At 37.4% G+C, this 17,807-nt stretch overlaps 4 protein-coding genes across 5 annotated transcripts; 2 read left to right on the top strand and 2 right to left on the bottom strand.

Moving 5' to 3' along the window:
* Window positions 1-107: 107 nt before the first annotated feature.
* On the top strand, window positions 108-4,167 carry eif2s3 (eukaryotic translation initiation factor 2, subunit 3 gamma). Its single transcript, XM_065258049.2, has 12 exons — window positions 108-202; window positions 648-711; window positions 885-1,012; window positions 1,174-1,295; window positions 1,401-1,495; window positions 1,614-1,772; window positions 2,557-2,691; window positions 2,800-2,894; window positions 2,982-3,126; window positions 3,212-3,381; window positions 3,519-3,691; window positions 3,809-4,167. The coding sequence occupies exons 1-12, from the start codon at window positions 134-136 to the stop codon at window positions 3,870-3,872; spliced, it is 1,419 nt and encodes a 472-aa protein (XP_065114121.1). The 5' UTR covers window positions 108-133; the 3' UTR covers window positions 3,873-4,167.
* A 1,112-nt stretch (window positions 4,168-5,279) lies between these two features.
* On the top strand, window positions 5,280-10,929 carry zfx (zinc finger protein X-linked). 2 transcript variants are annotated; one of them, XM_065258053.2, is made up of 8 exons: window positions 5,280-5,767; window positions 6,511-6,612; window positions 6,709-7,023; window positions 7,280-7,432; window positions 7,509-7,646; window positions 7,721-7,855; window positions 7,946-8,095; window positions 8,169-10,929. In XM_065258053.2, exons 2-8 carry the CDS (start codon window positions 6,543-6,545, stop codon window positions 9,401-9,403), a joined length of 2,196 nt encoding a protein of 731 aa, XP_065114125.1. In that variant the 5' UTR covers window positions 5,280-5,767; window positions 6,511-6,542; the 3' UTR covers window positions 9,404-10,929. The 2 variants fall into 2 exon arrangements, with proteins under 2 accessions (XP_065114125.1, XP_065114124.1); XM_065258052.2 differs by having other exon boundaries at window positions 5,281-5,684.
* Window positions 10,731-12,201, bottom strand: LOC135740057 (lipocalin-like). Its single transcript, XM_065258055.1, has 6 exons — window positions 12,041-12,201; window positions 11,735-11,874; window positions 11,542-11,621; window positions 11,346-11,459; window positions 11,148-11,249; window positions 10,731-11,052 (listed from the first exon to the last, which is right to left on the bottom strand). Exons 1-6 carry the CDS (start codon window positions 12,134-12,136, stop codon window positions 11,030-11,032), a joined length of 555 nt encoding a protein of 184 aa, XP_065114127.1. The 5' UTR covers window positions 12,137-12,201; the 3' UTR covers window positions 10,731-11,029.
* Window positions 12,202-14,536: 2,335 nt separating this feature from the next.
* c8g (complement component 8, gamma polypeptide) lies at window positions 14,537-17,787 on the bottom strand. The gene is made up of 7 exons (XM_065258054.2): window positions 17,613-17,787; window positions 17,287-17,423; window positions 16,624-16,694; window positions 16,097-16,204; window positions 15,568-15,669; window positions 15,333-15,362; window positions 14,537-14,680 (listed from the first exon to the last, which is right to left on the bottom strand). Exons 1-7 carry the CDS (start codon window positions 17,784-17,786, stop codon window positions 14,670-14,672), a joined length of 633 nt encoding a protein of 210 aa, XP_065114126.1. The 5' UTR covers window position 17,787; the 3' UTR covers window positions 14,537-14,669.
* Between the last annotated feature and the right edge of the window lie 20 nt (window positions 17,788-17,807).

The raw sequence follows: 17,807 nt of genomic DNA on the forward strand, positions 1-17,807 counted from the left end.
CACATGACGTTATCTTTACGTAAATATCCAACCCTTAAACGTGTGATAAACATTTATGATTTAGAAACATAAATAAGTTTGTAAAAATGTTCAGGCACTCGTTTGGTCATACTTTCATTCCTTTTCTTTCAAGATGGCGGGTGACGAGTCTGGAACAACGTTGGGTCAGCCTCATCTTTCCAAACAAGACCTTAGTACATTAGTAAGTCTGTTTGTTTTGCTTATTTGTGTCATGTTATATGATTTCTATTTTCGTGTTCTATCGCCGGTTCGAGTTGACTGATTTTACGGACCTGATGACGGGAGGCATGCTTGTTAGCCGTACCGGTGAAAGCTTACCACATGATTCATTCGGGGATGGAGAAGGACCCCGTGTAGAAAATATGTCAAAATGTTGTGAACCCACAGCTGTTTGCCACAGCACAAATGTCATCGTGTTTAATATAGTTTTAGCTGTGTAAACTGTCATGAATTAGTAGTCTTTATATACTGGTTGTATGTAGAATGTGATGGCAAAAGACTAATCCGATTCTTATCATTATACAGTTTCTAAGCAAAGTGATACTTCATTCAGCTCTATAGCAGTTCAGTCTACTGTAGACACTGTTTTTTATGGTTAAAGTTAACAGATCTGTTCTGCTTTATAGGATGTGAGCAAACTGACTCCTCTCTCCCCAGAGATCATCAGTAGACAAGCCACAATAAATATAGGTGAGGTTTAATATATTGATGGACTTTTAGATTTGACTGCTTATTTAATTCAGTTTCGATTCAAATGTATTTCTATATAACTTTTTGCAATTTTCCATAAGCAGTGCTATGTCACAATCTGGTTTCCAATGCAGGTTTTTATGAGGTTTGCTAAACTATTGCATTATCTGTAGGAACTATTGGTCATGTAGCCCATGGAAAATCAACAGTGGTGAAAGCGATTTCCGGAGTTCACACTGTCAGATTCAAAAATGAGTTGGAGAGAAACATTACAATCAAGTTGGGTTATGCTAATGCAAAGGTACGAAGATTTTTATCGTTCATGTCATTTTATCAAACTACATTTAAAAACTAGAAATTGTACTTATTTGACAAAGTTGTGTTGTAGATTTTATCGCTACTGATATTTTTGATGTTGGTGTTTTTTTGCTTGAGTGACACGCATTTCATTTTTATTTCTAGGTGTATAAATTGGATGATCCAAGTTGTCCACGCCCAGAGTGTTATAGGTCTTGTGGCAGCAGCACACCGGATGAGTTTCCCACAGACATTCCCAGCACCAAAGGCAACTTTAAATTAGTCAGGTACACTCGCAATGCTTTTAACATTTTGCATACTTATTTGTGCCTCTCATTGTTTATTAAATTTACAAGCATAAGTTTTCCCACTCATTCTTTTTTTATTATTAGACATGTCTCATTTGTGGATTGCCCGGGTCACGACATCTTGATGGCCACCATGTTAAACGGTGCTGCTGTAATGGATGCAGCACTACTCCTAATCGGTAAGTATTTATCTCACTACCGGTTGCTATGGCAACCCTTATCTTGCAAGTACCAACGTCTAGCATCATGAATGAAAAAAGATTGCTAATAAATACCACACATTTTTCACTCTTACAGCTGGCAATGAATCATGCCCTCAACCACAGACATCCGAGCATTTGGCGGCCATTGAGATCATGAAGCTGAAGCACATACTCATACTACAAAATAAAATCGACTTGGTGAAGGAAAGTCAGGCCAAAGAGCAGTATGAACAGATCCTGGCTTTTGTGCAGGGTAAGGGACACTCTTTACATAACAGATTATTAAGTAGGAGCAACGATAGATACCACAATAATGTTTGGCATAGACAAAAACAACTTGCAGCAGGGTTTACCTGTGGCTTTAAAAAAAATATTGAAAAAGGTTGTGAAAATGTGTGTAGGCCGTAATGTGTTTGTGACACTGACAAATGGGCAACTAAGGTTGGATTTACACTGCAAATCTTAATGCCCAATTTCGATTTGTATCCGATTTTAATGACAACCCGCTTTCATAATCTTTTAAATACGACTTGCTTTAACACTATACTATTCAAGTTAGACAAACTAACCCGGAACAGCTTAAACTTCAGAGGAAGTAAAATGTTGTGATATGCAATAAAAAAAGACAAAATGATTATACAAGATAATTGAGCTTTATTTCTGTAACAAGACATAAATCTTCACTAAGCGTAGTAAAAATTTAGGCAGTGTAAATGGGGCCAATATTGGTTTAGGTTTATAATTTTTGGATACGGAGCTGCACGCAAAGCCTATGCTTGACCATGGATGCACAAAAAAATGCTGTGAGCACCTCCCCGTGAAGTTGGGTCTTGCATACTCTGCATGCACAACCGGTTATTTTGCGATGACATTTTCGCACACCAACAGTAGATGCGTCAAGTATAAACCAGGGTTCAAAATCGGAGCGGGCATTATTATTATTTTAATTTTGAAGTTTTCTTTGTTGTCTGCTTGTTTAAATTTCTGGCATGACTTTATGAATGCATTTTTGAGAAAGTGGTTTTACTCTTTCACAGGCACGGTAGCAGAGGGAGCACCAATAATCCCAATCTCTGCCCAGCTGAAGTACAACATCGAGGTCGTTTGCGAGTACATTGTAAATAAGATCCCTGTGCCTGTCCGTGACTTCACATCTGAGCCTCGCCTTATTGGTAAGAGATGTTTGCTTTTAAGTACCCTTGACAAAAATAAAGGAATCAATTGTGCTCCGTGTTAAACTTGGCAGTCGAGATGAGTGATTGTGTGGTGTTGTTTCACAGTAATCAGATCATTTGATGTCAATAAGCCCGGCTGTGAAGTAGATGATCTGAAAGGTGGTGTTGCTGGTGGAAGTATCCTCAGAGGAGTACTGAAGGTATTTTTGACACACTATTCCTTAATCAATTACTTTTTTATTCTAGTTTCTCTTTTAATGCTCTTCCCCTGTTTATTTTTGTTCAAGGTTGGACAGGAGCTTGAGGTCAGACCAGGTATTGTTTCTAAGGACCACGAAGGGAAACTAATGTGCAAGCCCATCTTCTCCAAAATTGTCTCGCTGTTTGCTGAACACAATGATCTCCAGTACGCTGCACCTGGTGGCCTTATTGGTGAGGAGACCTCACATGCATTTCTCAAAGTAATTTTGATCCAAGGTACTGAAGTAAATTACATTATGCAAATTCTCTGTTCCAGGTGTTGGCACCAAGATCGACCCTACACTGTGCAGAGCGGATCGTATGGTGGGGCAGGTCCTCGGTGCTGTGGGGGCTTTACCCGAAATCTTCACAGAGCTTGAGATCTCCTACTTTCTTCTAAGAAGGCTGCTCGGTGTGCGCACTGAGGGTGACAAGAAGGCAGCCAAGGTGATGTATTTATTATAAATCAAGCATATTATACGATTTTAATTGTAGCCAATGATGTCTATAGCCTTTTTAATATATTTTCACCATGAACTATTTTGTGTGTAGTTTTTTGAATGCTTTTTTTATATGAACTACAGGTTCAGAAGTTGTCAAAGAATGAGGTGCTGATGGTCAACATTGGCTCACTGTCGACAGGAGGTCGCGTGAGTGCCGTAAAAGCTGATTTGGCTAAGATTGTGCTCACCAACCCTGTCTGCACAGAAGTGGGGGAGAAGATCGCCTTGAGTCGCAGAGTGGAGAAACATTGGCGGTGAGCATTACTCATCTGGGTTAACAGGGACCCTGTAATATTCATTTAAAAAGACAATGAATTTTTAAGATTTTGTATATTTATTAATTGATTAAATCATTTCTCTTTCATTGGTAGTTTGATTGGCTGGGGACAGATTAGGAGAGGTGTGACCATCACACCTACAGTTGATGATGATTGAGGATCGACCACAACCTGTCAACGGCTTGCAGCGTCGCTCCGACGGACATAATAATTAAACCATTTTCACACATACCCCGTGCACCGGCCAGCGTTTTTCGCGGTCAGCGCAGAGTGAGGAGAAATGATCTTTTTGAATGGGAATGCACTGGCCCTGTATTTTAAGATGTTCACCATCTTTTGTGGAAGGATTGGTGTCATTTATATATGAGAAATGCAATGAAAACATAATTCCTTGGCTTGACAAAGCAGTTGTCAACAACTTGTGATGACTAATAAAACAATTTTGGATCAAACTATTTGTGTGAGGATGTGCTCTGTTTTGTACGTTTTTGCAAATGTGACATTACTTGTTTGTCATATCACTTTCAACTCTCAAATATCATGATGTAAATATGAAAGCTGATGCCAATTATGGATCAGTGTGTCAAATACAAACCCAGCCATTGCCCGAGGTGATACATTTAAAACTATGTATTTTAATATTACATGCATGGTTTACTTGTCTCTAAACATTTGAAAAGCATGTGACCAGGGATTTTTTTCTAAAGATACTTCAAAGGTGTCCACCCATATTATATGTTAGTTTCAACAAGGGTCCGAACTTTATTGGGCTTTCAATATTATAAATATTATGAAGGCATTTTTAACTAAACACATTCAAGGGTCTATTTTACACCAGTTTGAATATTTGGGGTACAATTTTGACACCCAGCAATGGTTAATTTTTAACAATGCTTTATAGTATTACATTGATCTGAACTATAAATGTTTAGATAAGAACATACAGTCATGTTATTATGGCTATTTATAATCATGTAGTTACAAGTCCTTTAAGGTTTTAAATGGGCATACGTGCTAAACATTTACAGAGACCTTATGTTAATTGTAGTGTTTAATAAAGAAAATTATCCTAAACACAATGATTAAATTTGGGGTATGTTTTCCAAAAGCTTTGTTAACTAACTATGGTAGTTATTGAACTCTTAGTAATGACAGAACTTGGGATCATAGGCGCTTTTGGGAAACGTACCACTGTTCAGTGTACCCACATGAAAAATACAGTAACTTATATACTGTAGATTTACTATAATAAAGTATAGTGACATTCCTTAGTATTTTAGATACTTTATTATAGTATAATTAAGTATACTATACCGTAGTGTAATTATTAAAATACACTAACGTTACAGTATAACAATATTGTGGTAATGTTAACTTACTACAGTATTTTTCGTCTTACTGTTATAACGTGTTTAAAACTACTAAAACAAGTAAATGACTACTCGGCCAATATTTCCAAAACGATCAGTTTGAATACAACATAACGGGCTAACCGGTTATGGAATATTCCTACCCTACGTATAAATCCATAACTGGCTAACGTATCGACTTCGCTAATCATTCTGCGTTCGCAACGAACAAATCAAACGTCCAAATACTTCCATTCCAACACGCAAAATAAAACAAAGTTATTTATCTCAGTGGGTACAATATCGCCAAACGTCAAATCGCCCGAGAAAAATTCAATTCGCGGCCCTGCCAGAAGAGAAACGCATCGGCCACTTGTCTGAGACTCCTTCCGCATTTTCCTGCGGCTCTGCGGCAGTGACGTGCGCCTCGGAAGGCGGCGTAAGCGCCGGCGAAGCTGGAGGCTGCAGCGCCTCGGAGCGCATCGGCCCCTCCCCTCCGCGCTCTGCGGCGGCCCGCCCTACTCACACAAGAAGCCCGTATGCGCTCTGCCCGAGTCTGGGGGTGGGAGAAAGAAAGCCGTACGGCCTTGGAAACCAAACAGAAAAAAATAATACGACAGGTAGGCCGCTGTATTGAACCAAATGCGAAGTGGAAAGCTTTACGCTTGTACTGCTTCAATCTGAAGCGATATTTTGCGTGTGTGTAAGTATAACGTATTTGTGGGATTGTGAGATTATCGCGGTTGTAGTGTTGCGTAGGCCTTTGTTAGCAGTGAGCCGCGGCCTTCCGAGGCCTAAACTAGGCCGCGGAAACGGGGCTCTCGATGATTATATGACTTATTCATAATGAATTACACATTGTATTTATTTTTAAACGTTTAAACATATTGTAGAAAACATTTAATGTACAATTTTGGGCGTTTAAGTATGTATTTATGCGATATAATGGATTATTTTAAATCATCCAAAATGGCGCTGGTTTGGGAGAGGGGCGTGTCGAGTGTGTTTTCTAAAAGTGGGCGGGGCTCAGTTATGACATAAGCGAGCGCAAGTCTTTAGAAGGGAACGCCTTTTCATTATCATGCTGTAAACAGATGGGAGTAGCAAGGTCTGTAAATTAAATGCATTTTGTCAGATTACGGGATCAGTGGTAGCCTGTTTATCTACAGTTGCATGCTTTAAAACATAAGTTAGACAATAAATATAAGAAAATATTTGAAACATCATATTCACTTCTGCTCTGTGATGTCTGATCTTAAGTTATTTATTTCCTCTTATGTGATACCAAAATATCTTGGTATCTAATATATCATCAAATATTTCTGAAAACAATTATGACATGTAGCAAGACATAAAAACAGTCTGCCATTTGTTTTACACTCTTTAAAATTTCATATTAATAATATATATGTATATTCATCTCCTTTTGACATTTTGTGCCTGTAGGACTTATATTATGCAGATGACAAGTGGAGACAATGGATGAAGATGATGTGTCAGCATTCTCTCTCCATTCCCATGAGCCCAAAATCATTTTCCATGGGACAGGTAAATAAACCATCTATGCCAATAGGAAAGTCTGTGAAAATCAATCCTTTATGGTTATGTTAAAACATTCATATTTATTTGTTCTCCATGGGAAAGGTGATGGAGATGAAGATGAGGTGGTGGTAGAACTGCAGGAGTCTGTTCTCGTGTCTGACGTGGAGGGTGAGAAGATAACGGTCCATGGACTGGCCCCGGAGGAGCTGGTCATCCAGGAAGCTATTGAGGATGTGGTCACTGAATACGTGCCTTGCTCAGAAGACGACGAAGGGCTTGGCACTATTGCCGTGGAAACCTGTGTGATGTCACCTGATGATGTGGGTCTGGAGGAGGAAGGACTGCAGGTTGATGTAATGACTGATGCTCAGGTACAGGAGGATCCTGATCCCTGTGGAGACTACCTCATGATCTCTTGTGAGTGGGATTAGCCAATGAGAATAGAATTTTGCCTTAATGTTTTAATAAAAAAAGTTGACTTATTTTAAATCAATACTCTTTGTATAAAGGCATTTGGCAGATGTTTTTATCCAAAGCAAAACAAGCTATACATTTTATCATTTCACTGGGATCAAACCCATGATGACCTTTGGCTTTATCAGTTAAGCTGCAGGAACACATAGCAATCTCAGTAAATGCATTGACTTGTTTGCCACCTTGGGTTTATTTTCAGTGGATGAGACCGGAAAGGTGGTTTCTGATGACGATGCTAAGGTCATAGTTGAAGGCAGTTTAGACGATTCGGAAGATGTGGAGAAGGATGACGAAGGTCAGGAGGTCATCAAAGTTTACATCATCAAGGCTCACCCTGGGGAGGAGGACTTGGGTATGTTACAATTCCAAAATACAATCTTTTTTTATTTGATGTGCATTTTGTAATTAATATTGTTGCGTATTTGCAGGGGGCACCGTTGACATAGGTGACACTGAGCTCGATGTAGATGACACAGTGGAGCTTGTGGATCCTTCTGGAATGCCTATAGGAGAGAAGATGGTGTACATGTCAATAGATGAAGCTAATCAAAGCCAGGATGACATAAGTAAGTCTTGTTAACATCAGTTGATGATAGTCACACGAATGCCTCTGTTGACAGCGTGTTTTTCCATAAAACAGATGTGGCTAAAATCACAGATGAGGTCTACATGGAAGTGGTGGTAGGCAATGAGGACCCTGGAAATGCTCAGAGGACACTCGATAGCGCATCACTCAGCAAAGACTTTATGCCTGTGGCCTGGGCAGCAGCTTATGGTTAGTGAGATGTATATTTATAGTTTTTATATAATGCAAATCTTTAATTTAAGCATAAAACACTTGTAAATATGATGTTATGTGAATCAGGTGAAGAGGAGAATGAAAGCTGCGAGAATAGAAACGGAGCAGCTAGTGCTCTGCTGCACGTGGATGAGTCCGATGTGATCGAAAGACTCGGCCGTCAACGGAGCAAGAACAAGAACAAAAAACGCTCCGAACTTCGCCACATTCAGACAGGTACTTCTAATTCAACTAATTCATTTATTAACATTTCCTTTTTCTTTTTAATTTACTTATATTCTTTCCTTAGCGATCATCATCGGACCTTATGGCCAACCTCTCACCGTGTACCCTTGTATGCTGTGTGGCAAGAAGTTCAAATCCCGTGGTTTCCTCAAGCGCCACACTAAGAATCAGCACCAGGACGTGGTAACCCGAAAGAAATATCAATGCACTGACTGTGATTTCACTACTAACAAAAAAGTAAGTCTCCATAACCACATGGAGGTCCATACCCTGAGCAGCAAAGCTCCATTTGAATGTGAGGTGTGTGGAAAAGAGTTCCATCAGCAGACGGCGCTGTTTTCCCATCGACTTCAACACCACCACAGAGAATCCAAGCTTCAAATCCCACCGCCCGCTACCAAAATGCACAATTGTAAATTTTGTGAATACGAGACTGCGGAGCAAGGTCTGCTCAACAGACATCTACTGGCCGTTCATAGCAAAAATTTCCCTCACATCTGTGTGGAATGTGGGAAGGGTTTCCGGCATCCTTCCGAGTTAAAAAAACACATGAGGACCCACACCGGTGAGAAGCCGTACTCTTGCCTTTACTGCGATTATAAATCGGCAGACTCTTCTAACTTAAAGACGCACGTAAAGACCAAGCATAGCAAGGAGATGCCTTACAAGTGCGACCGTTGTTTCCAGACGTTCACGGAGCCTGATGAGTTGCTACAGCATGCGTTGACTCACGAGGAGGCCAAAACTCACCAGTGCACCCATTGCGATCATAAAAGCTCTAATTCCAGCGACTTAAAGCGTCACGTAATTTCCGTTCACACCAAAGACTATCCGCATAAATGCGAGGTCTGTGGAAAGGGCTTTCACCGGCCTTCTGAGCTCAAGAAGCACTCTGCGGCGCACAAGGCTAAAAAGTTGCACCAGTGCAGGCATTGCAACTTTAAAATCGCAGATCCGTTCGTTCTCAGTCGGCATATTTTGTCCGTGCACACCAAGGAGCAGCAAGCCTTCCCTGACAAAAAGGGTCTTAAGAAGCCATTTGGACTTGGAGCTCATGGTGGTAAGAAAATTTTGGGCGGCGGCGGTATATCTAAGGGTCACAGGGAACGACGTGTATATCAATGCCAGTATTGCGACTACAACACCGGGGATGCATCCGGCTTCAAGAGACATGTGATCTCCATCCACACCAAAGACTATCCCCATCGCTGCGATTACTGCTCGAAAGGCTTTCGCAGGCCGTCGGAGAAGAATCAGCACATCATGCGACATCACAAAGACCTAATGCCTGCCATGTGAGCTTTATTACCGCAAGCAAGGAACAGGAACAGGTCCATCCTGGATGTTGGGATGTCTGTGTTGTCTACAGAGCCAAAGCTGATCGCTGGAAAGCCAGCTGGATCACAGATGTGATGGTATAGGTGGGGAAAGGTGCAAATGAAAAGCAAAAAGGCTACTCCGTGATCTTTGTGTTTTGAAGATTGTCGTGTTGTCAGAGTCCGCTTCACCGATTTTTATGTTTGTGTTCCCAGCACGTGTAAATTATAATGTTAAATCGTCCATTCATGATGGTAAATGTTATGTTTGAGCATCGAATTATGACTCCTGTAATGCACCATTTTACTTTACACAAACCATAATTAGGTTGCTTTGCTAACACGTGTTTACAAGTACAGATTCGGTTACGGCCCAAGAAAGAGTCAGTTTTTGGTTAACTACGGTGCTAATCTTTTGACTGGATTCATAGCTACAGATAAACAGAATGTCAGATTAAAATGAATTGAAAAATCTAAACTAAGTCTATGCTCTGTTTCCTAAAGACATTAATATCTTGAGTGACAGTTTTAATTCAAACAATAGCAAATAGCTTGTAAAGAGGATTTGCTGTGAAAATTAGCAAGACCCGTGAGTCCAGATAGGCTCTCAGAAGACTCATCTTTTATTCATAAGATACAGGAGATCCAATCAAACATTACAATAATGTACTAATAATGAAGAAATGACTAAGCTACAATACAGGATGGATATTTCTGCTAATATTTATAAGTTAGGAGCAAAAAAGATCTTATCAAGAGTCAGGCTGAATGACTGATGATCTGTGTTAGTTTTAATAAAGACACAAGTATGTTTATGTACAGTATATCTGAAATGCGGACATTTGGGTGTGGTCTGTTTGATGTAAAACTCACTGTCAATTTATCAAAGATCCTTAGGGTAAATTTTATTTTTACACAGATACTGAAAATCTATAATTTGGAATAAATATATTCTAAAAAGATGTGATGTGTATATTGAAATATTTGTAAATACAGAAGTAATAAACAGTATTTTGTGTCCAAACTGTTTTTGGTGTTTTTATAATGTAAGATAATTGACAAATAAAAGATTTGCCATCTTTAAAAGTTTAATTTGACAGCACAAAACCAATAAAAAAACAAATCTAAACATTATTTATACAAAAAAAACACTTTTTAGGTCATATTCACTGTATAAAGTGAAAGTTGGATGAACTTAAAATACTTTAATTCTGGTAACATGTTTTTTTAGGAATTTTTATTTTTTAAGTTAATCCAACTTTTCATTTTTACAGTGTTGGTGATAATGTGACAGGAATGACACAACAACATTGTCTAATAAAGATTTTTTTATTTTGTCTTATTTGGACAAAGTAAATCATCTCTCCTGATCTTAAAATATCTGTTTCTGCAAAATCCTGCCATGGCCCCTCGAGACTTATTTAGGAAAATCATTGATTTTCTAATCAATTTGTTATCTATATAAACACGACACAAATGCATTACAAAGCACAAAGACTCTTATTTCAATACAAAGTCAAAGAGACTAAAACCAAGCAGAAATGAGGCCTGCAATCCAGGTCTGTATTTTGAAGTGAAATAATTGGACCATCTTTGGGTGATGAGAAATTTACGCCTCATTTGTGCATTCGCCTACAAAAAATAATATCAAATTAGTCTCATATTCTTCAAAGCTGCATAATATTCCTATGTCAATGCATATGAGAATTTAATATTTAAAAATGTACCATTGGATGGCAGTATGGCTATGTTCTCCTCCAGGATGCCAGTGTCTTTGGAGAATGTCCTGAACTTTTCTGTCAGTTCTTCAGTTACTGTTGTGTTACGACCTGTGAACATAAAACGTTAAGAGGCTATTTTATAATATATATTTTTTTTTGTGAACACCCACTGTGCAATATGGACAAAGTGAGTCGAACACTTACTGTAGAGTTTGTTGAGAACATCGGACACATCATCTTTGGTCTTGATGTTGTAAACGATAGCATATTCATCATAGCTGGCCTCAACCACACGCATATCATTATCATTGTCCCAACCTGATAGATTAAGGAGACAATATGATGAAAACCTTAGCCCGTAATAGGATTGTCAAATATTTGGATAAAAAACAAAACATACGCTGGTTGTGGAAGACAAAGCGTCCTGGAGTTTCGGTCTTTTTGGCAAGAATATTCATCCTCCAGCAGGTACCATCTTCACTAAGAAACAAATAAATTCATTATTTATTAATTATAAAAACAGTGTCTTTAACCCAATCAGATGCATGCTTTAACAAAGTAAATAACTTAATGTGAAACGGTTAAAAACTTACTTCAGAGTAGAGTGGCTTATGTCAAGGTCTCCATCCTCAGTAGGCACTATCATTGCAGTGCCCATCTTCATGTCGGCCTTTCTACTGACAAACCATTCTGCATTTGTAGCAAAGCCAATGAGATACCACTTTCCTCCCATCTGAAGCACAAATAAGAAAGTTTAAATGACTGACTTAACACAAATAGCCAACACATCAAATTATTCTGATGAAAAAAACATTTCTATATTAACCATTGTTATATTGCATAATAATAGATTAAGCCCTAGTAACATAACATGGTAATATTAAAACATTCATTTTTACCTTCTCCAGGTCAAAGTCAGGCATAGGTGTAACTTCAGCAGAGGCAAACACTGCATAAAGCAGAACGCACGCCAATTTCAATACAACACTTGTCATGGTTGCAGAAGTGAAGGCTTCTCTCTGTGTGCAGTCTGAAGCAAAGCTGGCTGTGTTGTAAGAGGAATGTTGAACCCTGTTTTATCCTTCAGTGTGAAGCCCCAAATCCTCCCCTCCTGACCCTTGGTCCCTCCCACAACCACATTCACAGCTGGAATGCTAATAGCTTTCGTTATGTAACTTGCACCTGGGAATTCTTCCAGTTCTGTGTGATTGAGGACATTTTAATGCTTTGTTCAGATTAAAGACTACAATATGCATAAGAAAAATGTTGAAGGTCTCAATCAAAAAGTAGTTTATTCAATCGAAGCAGTAGCAAAGTACATGACGCACTCAGGGTTCATCGGAGTTGGAGTGAACCCTGAACAAAGTCAGTCTTAACATTTTATAATGCTAATGCTTTACCCTTTGAGATGTAAAGCAAGAATACCCATGTATGTGGCCATTCTCACTCTTTGTACTCATTTTCAAATGCTAATGCTGTAAATGTCTCAATTCCTGACAGTCACATAAGGAGTACTTAATCAAATGGTCGAATTGATCTGAATGCTTACCCAAGTGATTGGATGATGTGTAAACAGATGTCTTTAATTATCATAGACCCCCTTTGACCTGTGTTGGTTCTTTTAGGGGGATGAGCTTGTTTTAACATTTAAGTTGGAGTAATCTGTTTAGAGGCAGTCTGTAATTCTTTCAATATTTTTTTATATATATATGAAGTACTATGTATATAGATTATTTAATGCAGCAGTTAGGTATGTGTACATTTTAGACTTGTTTATACCTGTTTTATTTCCTTATGTCTCTTTATGTAACACCATGGTCCTGAGAGACACGACATTTCATTCCATTGTGTGTTCCTACATGTAGTGGAATGACAATAAAGCTTACATGAACGTGAACTTGCTGACATTTACAAATGAACAACAAAGCTTTCAGATTGTAGCAGAGTATGCTGTCTAAAAATCATTTTATTTCAATTAAGATTCAAGTATTTTCCTAAGCGTAGCTTGGTTAAAGGTCTCTGTCCTTGGTAGCCACCAGCATTGCAGTACCCATGGTCGTGTCTGCTTTGCCATTTGCATACCATTTTGCATCTGTAGCAAAGATGATACTTTTCTGTCATCTAAAGAGAATAGTTAAACATATTAAAAGGCATAATTTACACACTATGGGGCAGTTTCCCGGACAGGGATCAGACTAGTCCTAGACTAAAATAAATGTAAGAGCTGTCCAAACTGAAAACAACTTGCACTGACATGTCTTAAAACACATCAGTGCTCTTTGTTTTGCACACAAGTAATGTTTTTATAAAGCATGTTTGTTAAATTGAATAATTAAACTAAGGGCTAGTCCTGGTTTAAGCTAATCCCTGTATGGGGAAACCACCCCAATAGCACAAAAACATGTTCTTATGAATTTTTATTAAATTAAAATTCACTGATAAATATTTGTGCTGGAGGCATCAGTCATAGTTAACTTATTTTTTACAACTGCATGGTACATATAGTAAATATATAAGCTAATATAGGATATAGGCAAAGTGAAATAGCATATTTCTCCTATTTTATTTTTAAAACCTTTACTACATCAAAGTCAGTCTCAGCTAAGGCAAATAGCGCACAACCCACGCTACCTCCAAAACTCACCATCACTGAAGAAGTGTGGGTTCTCTCTGTGTATGCATTGTGAAATTTGTGAAAATTTGTGCAAATCTGTATTCCCCTTATACATAACCACAGCTAGAATGCTACATAGCCCAACATGCAAACAGCCATGGACATTTTACAGGACTGTGTGATACAGTTAGGGGAGATTTTAATGCTTTATTTTGGCCTTCAGAAACATGACTTTAAAACAAAGACAAGGATATTGAATCACACGTTGTCTGAATTGAGCACAAGACATTGTTGTGGTATAATAAGTGAAAAAAAAGCAATGATGTCATTTTTGAACACCAGAAAGGATAGAATCCAAACTCAAATTTTTATAGAAACTTGCTCGTGCAAATTTGATGTTCTGCAGTAACTAACAGATTCATTGTATTTTCAATTAGTTCATAAAGTTGATTTCTGTTTAAAACAGATGTTTTTCATGACATAATGATTTCCTTCTGCATACTGGATATGTAACATGTTTACTCTTTCAGTTGTGTAATTTGGAAAGGGTGGGCAGGCAAAGTCTCGTTTAAAGAGTTGCATCACAAGCCAGAATAAGCTTAACAATAGCCTTGTTTTGTAAGTAAACTTTTAAGATAAAGATATTTTATCTTACTTAATGAGATTAACTTAAGTAAGACTTTACTAAAATATATTGTCTTTGTAATTTGCGCCTTGTAATGACAAAACATACCTTTACCACCTTAAAACTGCAATAAAAAAACACACACACACACAAAACTTTGAAATTACACAATAAATTTATTATTTCAATTATTTGCATGCCTGACCAGAATATTTTCTCTGCGGTTTGAATATGCAGTGAGTGCTTGTATCTTTCAATCTGAATTTATGCAATAAGATGGAGGTCAGTCTTAGGGTATTTCTAGAGGACAAAGAAAAATACAAAGTTAGATTGAAAAGTTGAGGGTAACAAGATATTTTGGGGTGTATAGACATGATATAAGCCTATGCAGCAATGCAAAGATTTATTATTATGTTAGAAAAACTTCTGTTGTGTTTTTTTTCTTTGTTACAAAACCTTTTGTGTTACAAAACACACTGACAGAAAACGTGATGCTAACATAAGTGTTGCACAAGTATTAGCTGGAGGTTGGATTGGCTTCTTGTAACATTTCTGTCAGCCAATCAGTAAATGTTACCCTACACCAAGCAACGACACAGCCAGACCATTCAGAGTCAGATTTGATTAGGTGAATCGGTTCGTTCAAATGATTCGTTACAACGAACTGATTTGAAAAAAAAAAACGATTTACTGATATTTTCCTGTAGTGCTGTAGTTTTTAATACTTCACACTAACTTATTGTGGTGTAACTGTCTACTCTTTAATGTATCACATGCATCAGCACGTTAGCCTCCCTGAGAATCGGATAAACCGAATGATTCAAAAGTACGATTCTTTCGCGAATCAAGTGAACAGCCAGGCGCAGTAAAGATTTACATGCAGTTACTTAATGATGTATAATGTAAATGAGGTAAAAGTAAAATAATAATAATAATAATAATTAGATCTTACCCAGCACTTTATCTACGGACTCGCAAAAACCTGTAAAAGAGTCTCGAGTTAAACACTTCTTCATATTATATTTAGTACAATTTCAAATGTATAGATTTCTGCATTGAGGTAAATCAACTTTACAGTAAATACATACATAGTACATGCATATTAAAAAGAGGCCTAGAAAATATAAATAATACTGGTAATATTTCAAAATACAAAAATCATAATAATGGCAAAGTATTTGTCTCACCGTAGTGTGGAAACTGGAAAACAAGATCCAATCCTAAATCAAATGTCTTTGCACGATCCTCAAATGCATCCAATACTTTATCAGGCATAATACCCTTGCGTCCTTTAAAAGAAACAACAGTTTGCTTGAAAGTTTGTACTTTATGAACTACAGTCTTCTATTAAACTATCTATAAAACAAACTATGTCAGAATATGTTAGAACCATGAGCTGTTTATCATTAAAAACCATTACAAAATTCCTTCATGTAGTGTGTTTTAGGGTTCCACTGGAATCCACTGGAATTTATTGGTGCTCTCTTAGTTCTCACCTGCCAGATAACATTTCACCAACAAAACTCAACATATTACCAGTACAGACCCACAAAGACCATTACAGCTTCCATTATAACCAATACAACATCAAATAAAATGTATGTGATGGTTTTTATTGTATTTATTAGCATGGATTATGCAGTAACACCAAGATAGTCAAGTGTTATGTTATTAAAGGAAAGGGGTGATGAGTTTATTTGGAAACTAGATGCCTACCGTATAGTTTTATGGTAATGTTCCCCGTTCTCTTGAAAACCAACACAGCATAGGAGCTATAGTCTGTATCAACCACAAATATATCCACATTCTCACTGGGTGTCCTACCTATGATAGAGGGTAAGATATAGTGTTAGTGTTTCAATGTGCAGATTTAAAGAAATATCCTGCATGTGGTGGTTTAAACACAATATAAAAGTGTTTGTTTTAATGCTTGTCTAAACGTGTTTTTTATTCTCAGAATTATTTTGACAGATTATGCAAGTACTGGCATCTCCTACTAGCTGATGATCAGATGAAGCCAAGGACCGATTTACAACTTGGATCAACTTAAAAAAACACTTTAATTGGCAGCACCTAAAAATTGTTTGTTTTTTCAACTTACATTTTGCATTTAAAAATGTAAGTTAAAAAAAAACAATTCACTTTTACGAGGCACTTTAGATAATTTTGTAAGACATCTTTAATGCTTTTTTAAAACCATTAGTCTGCTGGTCAGTGGTGGTTTGTTTGGATCAGACCCTCACCTTTGAGAAAAAGATGTCCAGGGGTCTTGGTGGTCTTAAAGTTTTGCTTGATCTCCCAACACTCATAATTTCTAACAAACACACAATGGATGAACAAATGGAGAGACATTTGTTTTAAGTGAAACACATGATATTAAATAAATCTGACATGGATATTGTAACAGGTTTGTTTTTGCTTGCAGCTCCTGGTCTTGTAATTATGTGATGTCATCAGTTGGGAGAATTTTTTTCTTTTAATGTTATGTAATAATTCATTGGTTGTCTGTGCAAATTACTAATAAAATATTATATAATATTAACAGAATGGAATTCTTCTCGTTAATTAAAAAAATAACTCTGATTAAAGATTAAATTATTACTATTTTACCATGTGAAAATAATTGCAATTCCTTCTTCAAAGCGCAACAAGTAAATTATGACACATTTGAAAAATATTTGCTCAACAGAAAAGCAATCAATTTTGGGAGGCACAAAAAACACAACTTTTTAAAAATAAGTAAACAATATTGCACAAGTTACAAACCATGAGATGGGTGGCTAAGAAATTATATATATTTTGGTAAAAGAACATGAGAGGTTTAGATCAAATAAAGTTAAAGTTCAGTTGGCAGCGCTTGAATTTACAGAGCAACCTGAAGTTCTCCCCCTTGTGGAGTTACTCACAGTTTGGTTATAGTGCCTATAGACACCGTGTCACCATTGACATTCAAGTTTATGGTAGTGCTCTCCAATTTGAAGCCCTTCTGTAGAAGACTCTTACACCTTGATGCCACGGAAATCAGGTGCCATTTCCCACTCATCTAGAGAGAAAATTCTGTTTGTAAGTTTCTCATAGGCTTCTGTTCAATAACTTTTCTAATGAAACAATTACAGTATGCATAACTGTCAATATTAATTATGTTTATCCATTAAAGGATGCTCATTTTAAAATGTATTGTGACAAAATGATTACATTTGATTTGCTATTACAGATTAATGTTGGGATTTACCTGATCAATGTTGATGTTTTGACCTGGAGCTAGATTCTCAATAGCTTTATCTTTCTCGGTTTGTTTTGGCTTCGGTGGTGGTGTTGGTTTGAACCGGGTTCTTCGTGTCTCAGCAGATTCCCAAAGACTGAGCCATACCAGAACAAACACCAAACATATCCAAAGTCGATTCATCGCGGCTTTAAATCACTTCTT

This window comes from Paramisgurnus dabryanus, chromosome 22 (assembly GCF_030506205.2).
Source record: "Paramisgurnus dabryanus chromosome 22, PD_genome_1.1, whole genome shotgun sequence".
NCBI lineage: Eukaryota > Metazoa > Chordata > Actinopteri > Cypriniformes > Cobitidae > Paramisgurnus > Paramisgurnus dabryanus.

Excerpts from the sequence above, each read along its gene's own strand:
- eif2s3 (XM_065258049.2), top strand. The coding sequence starts at position 134 with ATGGCGGGTGACGAGTCTGGAACAACGTTGGGTCAGCCTCATCTTTCC. Across the intron at positions 3,127-3,211 it reads TGCACCTGGTGGCCTTATTG|GTGTTGGCACCAAGATCGAC; the intron begins GTGAGGAGACCT and ends TCTCTGTTCCAG. Across the intron at positions 3,382-3,518 it reads GTGACAAGAAGGCAGCCAAG|GTTCAGAAGTTGTCAAAGAA; the intron begins GTGATGTATTTA and ends TATGAACTACAG.
- zfx (XM_065258053.2), top strand. The coding sequence starts at position 6,543 with ATGGATGAAGATGATGTGTCAGCATTCTCTCTCCATTCCCATGAGCCC. Across the intron at positions 7,647-7,720 it reads TCAAAGCCAGGATGACATAA|ATGTGGCTAAAATCACAGAT; the intron begins GTAAGTCTTGTT and ends TCCATAAAACAG. Across the intron at positions 7,856-7,945 it reads GGCCTGGGCAGCAGCTTATG|GTGAAGAGGAGAATGAAAGC; the intron begins GTTAGTGAGATG and ends TATGTGAATCAG.
- LOC135740057 (XM_065258055.1), bottom strand. The coding sequence starts at position 12,136 with ATGACAAGTGTTGTATTGAAATTGGCGTGCGTTCTGCTTTATGCAGTG. Across the intron at positions 11,622-11,734 it reads ATAAGCCACTCTACTCTGAA|TGAAGATGGTACCTGCTGGA; the intron begins GTAAGTTTTTAA and ends TTTGTTTCTTAG. Across the intron at positions 11,460-11,541 it reads CTTTGTCTTCCACAACCAGC|GTTGGGACAATGATAATGAT; the intron begins GTATGTTTTGTT and ends TTAATCTATCAG.
- c8g (XM_065258054.2), bottom strand. The coding sequence starts at position 17,786 with ATGAATCGACTTTGGATATGTTTGGTGTTTGTTCTGGTATGGCTCAGT. Across the intron at positions 17,424-17,612 it reads AAAACATCAACATTGATCAG|ATGAGTGGGAAATGGCACCT; the intron begins GTAAATCCCAAC and ends TTTTCTCTCTAG. Across the intron at positions 16,695-17,286 it reads ATAGGCACTATAACCAAACT|AAATTATGAGTGTTGGGAGA; the intron begins GTGAGTAACTCC and ends TGTGTTTGTTAG.